The 9,586-nt window shown below is 36.4% G+C and overlaps 1 protein-coding gene across 1 annotated transcript; it reads left to right on the forward strand.

The window, feature by feature from the left end:
* Positions 1 to 2,999: 2,999 nt before the first annotated feature.
* Positions 3,000 to 7,310, forward strand: LOC137623470 (uncharacterized). The gene has a single exon (XM_068354335.1). The coding sequence runs from the start codon at positions 3,000 to 3,002 to the stop codon at positions 7,308 to 7,310; it is 4,311 nt and encodes a 1,436-aa protein (XP_068210436.1).
* The last annotated feature ends 2,276 nt before the right edge of the window (positions 7,311 to 9,586 follow it).

Genomic DNA, 9,586 nt, shown 5'->3' on the forward strand with positions numbered 1-9,586 from the left:
TACTATTATTACTTTATTGTGGCTAAAGTTCATGTTCATAAAGTTAATTTGGCTGATTCATGATAAATGTTTTCTTGATTAACCTTTTCAAACCCAAAGCTATAAACGAAATAACAAAGTTTAGCAGAGGCGACCATATAATGTCTCGAAGAAGAGGTGACGATATAACTGCCAAAACGCAGAATAGCAGTTGTGACTCGAAGACCAGAACGACAGGACCTGTAGTTGAACAATCCTATATGTTTTTTCGTGTATCAGCCGATCTGCTTATAGTCTTCATGGATCACAAGAGCTTAATGGTATAATTAATATGAAGATTTACTATTAAGAAGTTTGCCGAGGACAGCTGCCATTGACGATGAAGGCGAAATTCAACAAAATTACCGAAGGATTTGGGGAGAGAAAGGAGACGGGTTTTTAGCAGTTTGGAGGTAAGAATCGAGTTACATTTACGCGTGTTTCAGTCGATTTTCAAATTGCTTATATATGAACTTAGTCGGTTCATTAACCTAACTTGCACGTCCTATAAAATATTACCTGATAGTTCGTGATATTTAGAAGGAACTTAATAATTGTTATTAGTGTTATTTTCTCGTGAACTTTGTAAAACTCAACGAGGTTTAAATATCAGAGGTTAAGCTAACGAGTAACTCAGTTCTTTTATATATTGACGTTAAAAAACTTCTAAAAACTTTAGACTGGGCTATTGAGCTTGCTTACATGTTGGCTAAGTAGACTAAGCACTGGAAAAAACTTATACTAAACTTTAAGCTAGGCATTTAACCTAGTAAATAACTTTATATTTATATCAGGCTAGCCTAAAACTTAGCTAAATACTAATGATATTACGGTCTTGCTATCTAATTTATTACATTTTATATATTTACATTTTAAGTAAAAACATTTAAGGCTTACGCCTTAGTCTAAACCATAGATGGCCATGACCTCTATTATAGATATTTCATTGTATTGTCAGGTTATGGAAAAATTCAGTGGTGACCATGTTGTGCTGGAGTGGTGTCTGGCGTAAGGTCATCTCTCCAAGAATATAGCACGGTTTGGAAGGGTTACAGTGCACAAAGGACATGGATTCTCTCGAGCAAAGGGATTAAATTTCATTTTACTCAGTTATAAATTTTCTATTTCATTTTGACTGTTGTAATTAAATATAAATTAAACTATTTTTTTAATTTACCCTGTCACCATTAATTTGTATATCATTGCATGATTTCAAGTAAAAAAGTTTTTCCATATGGCGACCGTGACAGGATTCGTGCAATCCTTAACCTCCCTGTCCTTTGTGTTGTAAGCCTTTTATTGTGGGTGGGGCTGTCCTCGGCTTCTTTATTTTTCCTATTTGATATAGGCTTATTGCTATATGTTGTGAAAGCATCAAATTTGTGCTCGGTATTTGAATATTTTTATTGAAGTGAATATATGTCTTTTGTAACACGGATAAATATTCGTAATTGCTGGAAACTTTGATTTGTGTTTATCTAGGTTTGGTATTAGATTAACTTTGTAGAATTATTAACATGTCTGAGGATATATTGAAGAAACGGCGTTCTTACGGTCGGCAAAGAGTAACAAAGATATACAGTTCAATCGAATCTCGAAGGATTGTCTGAACAAGATAGACTTTTGTATATTCACAGACTTGAACAGTTAGAAAAAGAACTGTTAGGGTTAGACCAGGAAATATTGAACTATGTCATAGATAAGGAAGACGAAAGCTCCATTGAACAAAAGATTTTCACAGATGAAGACTACCAGAAAAAGATAATGTCGGCTTTGTTAAGTTTACAAAGGCAACAGGCTTCTAGTTTAGAAACTGTAACCACGCCTACCCCGGTAGTTAACCTTAAGAATGAGTTAAGGATGCCTCAAGTTCCTTTACCTGAATATGACAACACCAAGGGTCAGTGTTTAGTAAAGTTCTTTTATGAATTTGAAAAATTGACTGACAAACAAAATTGGTCAAATCACTTAAAGTTTATGTATCTACGAAATCAGTTGTCAAAGTCTCCAAAGGCACTTGTGGATTCTCTTGATATTGATAACCAGTCATATGACGAGGCAAAGAAATTATTATTGCAAGCATTTGCAACTCCATTAACACAAAAATATGATGCAATTAAGAAACTTGTAGAATTGAAGTTAACTTTATCAGGTGATCCATATGCCTTTGTAGCCTCGATGAAAACTATTATGAATGCATTCAAAAAGCTTGACGTCAAAGTTGACGATGTTCTCCAGTACTTCATATGGCATGGTCTTAATGATCGCTTTCAATCTTTACTAATTCAGATAACAAATGAAAGCAAACCCTCATTAAGTGAAATTGAAAGTAACATATTTGAGGCTGTTGAGAGGTATAACAGAACGAATGAAAGAAATGTTGAGCAAAAGGAGAAAACTAGGACTAAGAATATAGAATCAAGCACAACTCTCGCAACCAAAGTTAGTGTTAGCCCTAAATATAAGTCATGTATCCTATGTACAAAGGATGGTAAGCAAGATACCGCACATTTGCTAGTAAATTGCCCAGTTTTTGCGAATCCTAAAATGAAAGTAGAGAAACTTAAAGAGCTGAATGCTTGTGTTAGGTGTGGCTATCATAATCATGTGACTCGTCAGTGTAAATTCAAGTTTACCCAAAGGTGTAGAAATTGCAGTGGATGGCATTTTTCATACCTGTGTGTTGCTAAGGAGAGGCTTAATAGTTCCAGTACTAAAGCTTCTGATTCTAGTAATACTGAAACCTCTATGCATACTAGTGGGAAAAAGCCAGAACCGAAGCATACTTTAAATAGCCTCACATTAGCTGAAATTCATCAAAATGTTACTGGTGGTGCTGCAATTTTACCAACTTTTACATGTTCTGTGGCTGAAGAAAATAATGTGGTTCGAGTTTTACGAGATTGTGGTAGCCAGAGAAATTTTATTTGTAATAAGCATGTAAACCATATGAAGTTCCCTGTCCTAGCAAAAACGTCTATATGACTATTCATGGTTTTAATTCTACTAGGGACCTTGTAACTGATATTGTTAATGTACCTCTCAAGTTAGGTAGGGAATGGCATTCCATCGAAGCAGTTGTTGTACCCAGTATTGATATAGAGTTGAAACTGGAGGGCTTAAATGTCATTGTTAAAGAATTTCAAGATAGACATTACATTTTAGCAGATAAGTTTCTTAGTGGTAGTGTGGACACTATTGGTAACATTGGTCTTATCTTGGGAAATGATGCTGACTTTTTGTTGTCGCTAACTACACACAAATTTGGATTAAGCAATCCCTCTGTGTATCTTGACACTCCAGTTGGTGTCATGCTCACAGGTAATATTAACAGAATGATGAAAAACTTGGATTATTTACCCAACATTAATATTGGAAATAGTTCACATACTGCAGTTAGCACTCAAGGGGAGACACTTTGTATGGAAGGGGAAGCTGCCCAGACTAATAGACAATTACAATTCCTCGATAGACATAGCTTTTTGGCAGTCTCTCAGTCTGAACTTCGAGAGGACGATGTTGACTTGATTTCCAACAGATCACAGGCAAGTATCAAAGTTCAAGAAGCCAACACTAATTCAACCTATGCTATTTTTAACAAAAAGGGTAAGCTAAAGCAGTCTGAATTGATTAAAGCTACGGAAGAAATGCTTGAAAAGCAATCCATTGAATATCTGGACTATGAAAAATCCCAGCTATCTGAAGATGACACAGAAACCAATAAAAAGCTAGTAAAGTATGTTCTTGATAGTACAGAACGAGATGAAGAAGGTAGACTAGTAATGCCACTGATGTGGAACAACAAGATATCCCATTTGTTAGGGAAGAACTTCAATTTATCCCGGATGATACTGAAGTCTAACTTAACACGTATGAAGAATAAACCTGAGCATTTAAAGATGGTTAATGATGTATTTAAAGAGCAACAAAATCTGGGAATCATAGAGAAAATTGAAGATATTAATTCTTTTATAAATGAACATCCAGAAGCTAGTTTCTTGCCTCATATGCCTGTGTTCAAAATGGCCAGAGACACGACCAAGTGTCGAGTCGTGTTTCTGTCTAACTTATGTGAGAAAAACAAATCTGCGAAGAGCACTTATAGTCACAATCAGTGTATGCTTCCAGGCCCTTGTCTGAATCACAAAATTGCAACTTCTCTGATTATGCAGAGATTTGACACCCATATGATTTGTTTTGACTTGAAAAAGGCATATTTGATGATAGGACTCAAGGAAGAGGATCAGAATAGATTGTTGTTCTTATGGTATCGAAATATTCTTAAGGGTGACTTTACTGTTGTGGGCTATAGGAACAAGCGTTTAAGTTTTGGCGTAAGGCCTAGCCCTTGTCATCCAATGCCAGCTTTGTTCAAAATCTTGATATTGGATGTTGAGAGTGACAACGAGGAAATGGTTAACTTAAAGAAATCGCTGTATAATACCATTTATATGGACAATGGGTCATATTCGTGTAACTCTGCCAAGGCTTTATATGAAGCGTACTACTGTCTCCCTAATATCTTTGGACCATTCAAATTTGAATTGCAACAATTCGTAACAAACGATGCAGAACTGCAAGAAATGATTGACCGAGATTATGATAGTGAAACACCCAAAGAGGTAAAGTTGCTCGGCATGGTTTGGGATAGGGAAGCAGACTCACTAGGCCCTGGTAAGATTTTCCTTGATACGCAAGCTAGTACAAAGAGGTCAATTTTGTCAACATTGAATAGTATCTATGATATATTTAATATCTATGGATCAATCTTGAACAGGGCCAGGCTGTTTCTTAAAAAGCTTCAAGAAGACAAGACTATCACATGGGATAGCCCTCTCTCAGAAACATTAAAAAGGGAATGGACACTTATTGGAAAACAGGTGAATTCTACTCCTAAAGTAGTAATTCCTAGATTCCTGGGTAGGAGAGATGGTACCTATAAACTAGTAGCATTTTCAGATGCAAGTAAGGATATTTATGGAACTGTGGTGTATATTGTAAATGTCTTCAATGGTAATACAAGTTTTTTGACCGCCAAGAGCAGGGTCGTTAACAAACAGTTAGAGAAGAAAACCATTCCTGTAATTGAATTTCAAGCTTTGGGACTAGCCACAGAGACACTAATCAGTTTATTTCAAGAACTTGCTGGTCAATCAGTCGTTACTCCAATCAAAATTGTGAGCATGGCGATATATTCAGACAGTATGGTTGCTTTTAATTGGCTTTACTCTTATACATATAAGTATGATAAATTGCAGAAGAAAGGAGTTTTTATTCAAAATAGGTTGAAAGCTATAGGTGACTTGTGCCAAGTTTTCCCAATAACATTTTCATTTGTAAATGCATATGATAATCCTCCAGATTATATTAGTAGATGTGTCTCATACAGGAGACTTCAGAAGACTGCGTATCATAGTGGACCAGAGTTTCTTAAGAAACCTCAGAAAGATGAGGTTCAGTTTAGTTTCAAGGTGCCAAACCCCCTTGAAAAGAGAGATGAAGTACCCAGTCCTGGAAGGGAAGATACTTCCTTAATCACTGTCTCAACAGATTCTGAAAGTAAAGAAAATAAAAAGAAAGACATAAATAGCATTGAACACTTGATACCCCTGACTACGTTTTCCAGTTTCCATAAGCTAGCAACTGTTCATAGGATGGTGTTGAAATTCATCAAGAACATCAGAGAAAAACTAACAAATAAGGGAATCGACGTTCATTGGGGAAATTGTGTCAAGGAGAAAAATCTTTATGCTTTAGCATGTAGGCAGATAATAGGTAAAGAACAGGAAAATAACTTCCCAGAAGTTTGTGAATTCTTCAAGAAAAGTCATACATTTAAAAGAAACATTCCCAATTTGGTAACTCAAATGAATATTTTCCAGAGCAAAGACACTTTGCTAAGAATCCGGAGTAAATTCGGAAGAAACGAACAGATTTTCTTTCCTGTGCTGTTACCTAAGCATAGTTTGCTAACTAAATTGCTTATTCGTGATATGCATGTTAGTGTAGGACACGCTGGTGTGTATTCGATCTTGGCTCAGTTACGTAAGCAATTTTGGATAATCCACTTTTATTCCACAGTAAAGAAGGTACTTAGAGAATGTATAACTTGTAGAAGGCTTAATGAGAGACCAATCAAAGCAAATCAGAGTGCCTATAGGGATTTTCGGAGCAATCCACCACCTATTCCATACAGTTATATTTTCATAGATTACATCGGTCCTTATACAGTAATATGGAATGGTGAAAGGAAAAAGATTTGGTTATTATGCGTGACATGTTTGTGGAGTCGTGCCATCAACTTGAAGATATGTTTATCTGCTGATACTCGAGACTTTCTCAAGTCCTTCCAACTACACATATATGAGTTTGGCATCCCGGAATTTTGCATATCTGATTTGGGATCCCAGCTAACTGCTGGTAGTAGAATCATTGGAACCTTTCTCAACGATTTTGAAACACATGCCTTCTTTGAAGAAAATGACATTAAGCCCCTGAAGTTCGAGCATTATGCCAAAGGTAATAGTTCTTTGGGTTCGCTAGTTGAAAGCTGTGTAAAAATGGTGAAAAAGCTAATTTTTAGTTCTATTAAGAACACTGTGCTTGATTATCAAGATTTTTACTTCCTTATTTGTCAAACTGTCCATCTTATTAACAAAAGACCAATTGCTTTTAAGGATAGTCTGAGAGATGCTTGTATTGATAATGTAGAAAAACCAATAACTCCTGAGTGTTTACTTAAAGGCTATGATCTGGTATCAGTGAACATTATTCCCGAGTTGCAGAATTCTTCTTCAGATAACACCAATTGGGTGCCTGGTAGTAGTGCTATTGATGATGTTAAGGATAATTACTATAAGCTTAGACAAGCTAGAAACAGACTAGTTGAGGCATATCATTCAGAATTTCTTGCAACTCTCATTAATCAAGCAGTAGATAAAAGGGATCGTTACAGACCTGTCAATCATAAAACCTTGGCTGTTGGAGATATTGTTCTGTTAAAAGAGGACGCAAGCAAACCAAGTACTTATCCACTTGGTATAGTAAAGAAGACAGAAGTAAATCACCTAGGGGAAGTAAAAGCAGCTCGTGTGCTTAAGGGTAAGTCTCGTGAAGTTGTGTACAGGACAACAGATTCACTCATTTTGCTTCCTCCTAAAGAAGGATTTCATACTGTTGTTGAAACTGAATTACCTATTGATCAATTAAAAGTCAGAGAGAGAAGTAAACGGGCCGCTGCACTTGAATCTATGAGAAACACAGAACTCTTGGTTCAAGAGGGCCTAGTATAATAGGCTTACATGGTTATGTATATTACCATATTCTTTGGGGGTAAGATACACATGGGCTATAAAGAGTGTGTAATGAAATTGTTGCTGGGAGTGAGTAAAGGGTGAACAAATGGTTTCTTTGATTAAACTTAGTAAACTTTAATCAAATTGTTGCTGGGAGTATACAAATATATCAGATATATTTCACATTTATTGTTTACTTGACAGTATGTTATTTCTCTTTTATTTACATAAACTCCCGGATACCTTTTAAAATATTTTGTTTCTTGTTAAGCATGGGATTTAGGAGTTTATGTTTTGAGTTCCTTCTACTTCTCATGAATCGTAATCACCAAGTTGTAATTAGATATTTAAATTTACTATTATTACTTTATTGTGGCTAAAGTTCATGTTCATAAAGTTAATTTGGCTGATTCATGATAAATGTTTTCTTGATTAACCTTTTCAAACCCAAAGCTATAAACGAAATAACAAAGTTTAGCAGAGGCGACCATATAATGTCTCGAAGAAGAGGTGACGATATAACTGCCAAAACGCAGAATAGCAGTTGTGACTCGAAGACCAGAACGACAGGACCTGTAGTTGAACAATCCTATATGTTTTTTCGTGTATCAGCCGATCTGCTTATAGTCTTCATGGATCACAAGAGCTTAATGGTATAATTAATATGAAGATTTACTATTAAGAAGTTTGCCGAGGACAGCTGCCATTGACGATGAAGGCGAAATTCAACAAAATTACCGAAGGATTTGGGGAGAGAAAGGAGACGGGTTTTTAGCAGTTTGGAGGTAAGAATCGAGTTACATTTACGCGTGTTTCAGTCGATTTTCAAATTGCTTATATATGAACTTAGTCGGTTCATTAACCTAACTTGCACGTCCTATAAAATATTACCTGATAGTTCGTGATATTTAGAAGGAACTTAATAATTGTTATTAGTGTTATTTTCTTGTGAATTTTGTAAAACTCAACGAGGTTTAAATATCAGAGGTTAAGCTAACGAGTAACTCAGTTCTTTTATATATTGACGTTAAAAAACTTCTAAAAACTTTAGACTGGGCTATTGAGCTTGCTTACATGTTGGCTAAGTAGACTAAGCACTGGAAAAAACTTATACTAAACTTTAAGCTAGGCATTTAACCTAGTAAATAACTTTTTGGGCTCAAGCCATGTCGTCCTGATGGAAGTTCCTATAGGGTAGCTTCCTAGGGTATATTACAACTACGGCGATATTCCCAGAGAATTTACCTTAAGGTACCAGAATTCTAACTCCTGGAGCGAGTATCCCTCGTGAAAGGGATATCGCGACATATCAGAGGACGTATTCTAGACACGTCACATGGCAATCTACGACCTGAACAGAGATTCGTCTCGTAGGAGGGAGATTGACGAGATACGAATTCGGGAAAGAAAAAGGGGAGCCGCTCCCAAGGCTTCCCTATCCCCCGATTCGTATGCGTGCCTGGCGCCAATCCTGGCGCCATCTGTATTCCTTTTTGCGTAGCTTAACAACTCGGTGTTTTTTCCTGTTTTTCTCGCAAATCTTGGATTTATTCAGCTTTTCATGGCTTCTTCGTCTTCGTTGGCCTCGGATAAGTTGAGTATAGTGTCTGTCATGTATAAATGTAGGCTCTTGGTAAAATTTTGAGTGATTAATAGGATTAATCTTTGATACAAGAGCCGTAGCCTACCAGAGGTGTCCTGGACACTGTCACTCGCTAGGTATAAATTAGTTAGTCAGAGTGACATTCCTGGTTGTTTTGCTTGATAAATTTTAGCTATTTAGCTTTACATAGGATTTCCTTTCGTGCTTAGTATTATTTGGCGAAGTATTCGCCATTCTGGCCTACGCTAGGCCATGTAGCCTAGTCGTTTGGTCCTAGTACTTAATGCATGATTTTGGTTTTTCCGAGTGTAATTAAAATTTTATTGAAGCTTTAGGCTATATTTTATACATTTTAGACTGTGTGGAATATTTCCAAGATTGTATACGTGAGAGTTTCGGTGAATTAGGTAATCGATTCTCTTGGTGCCTAGGCTAATTGCTTATGGAGCCTTAGTATACTTTATTATACTCCCCGGTTGCTTTCTTTTCTTCGGAGAAGGTATGCAATCCCTTTCCCTCTGTTTAAGCCTTGGGCTTATCCCTAAGTGGTTTTTTCCGAATTTATTTTCGATAAAACTATACTAGGGTGTTACTGTACCTTCCTGTTCCAGCAGAGTCTGGTTCAAAGAGGGACAGAACAACAGTCTGAGTCCGTGTTGTTTGGCTTGGG

The sequence above is a fragment of the Palaemon carinicauda genome, chromosome 1 (assembly GCF_036898095.1).
Source record: "Palaemon carinicauda isolate YSFRI2023 chromosome 1, ASM3689809v2, whole genome shotgun sequence".
Lineage (NCBI taxonomy): Eukaryota > Metazoa > Arthropoda > Malacostraca > Decapoda > Palaemonidae > Palaemon > Palaemon carinicauda.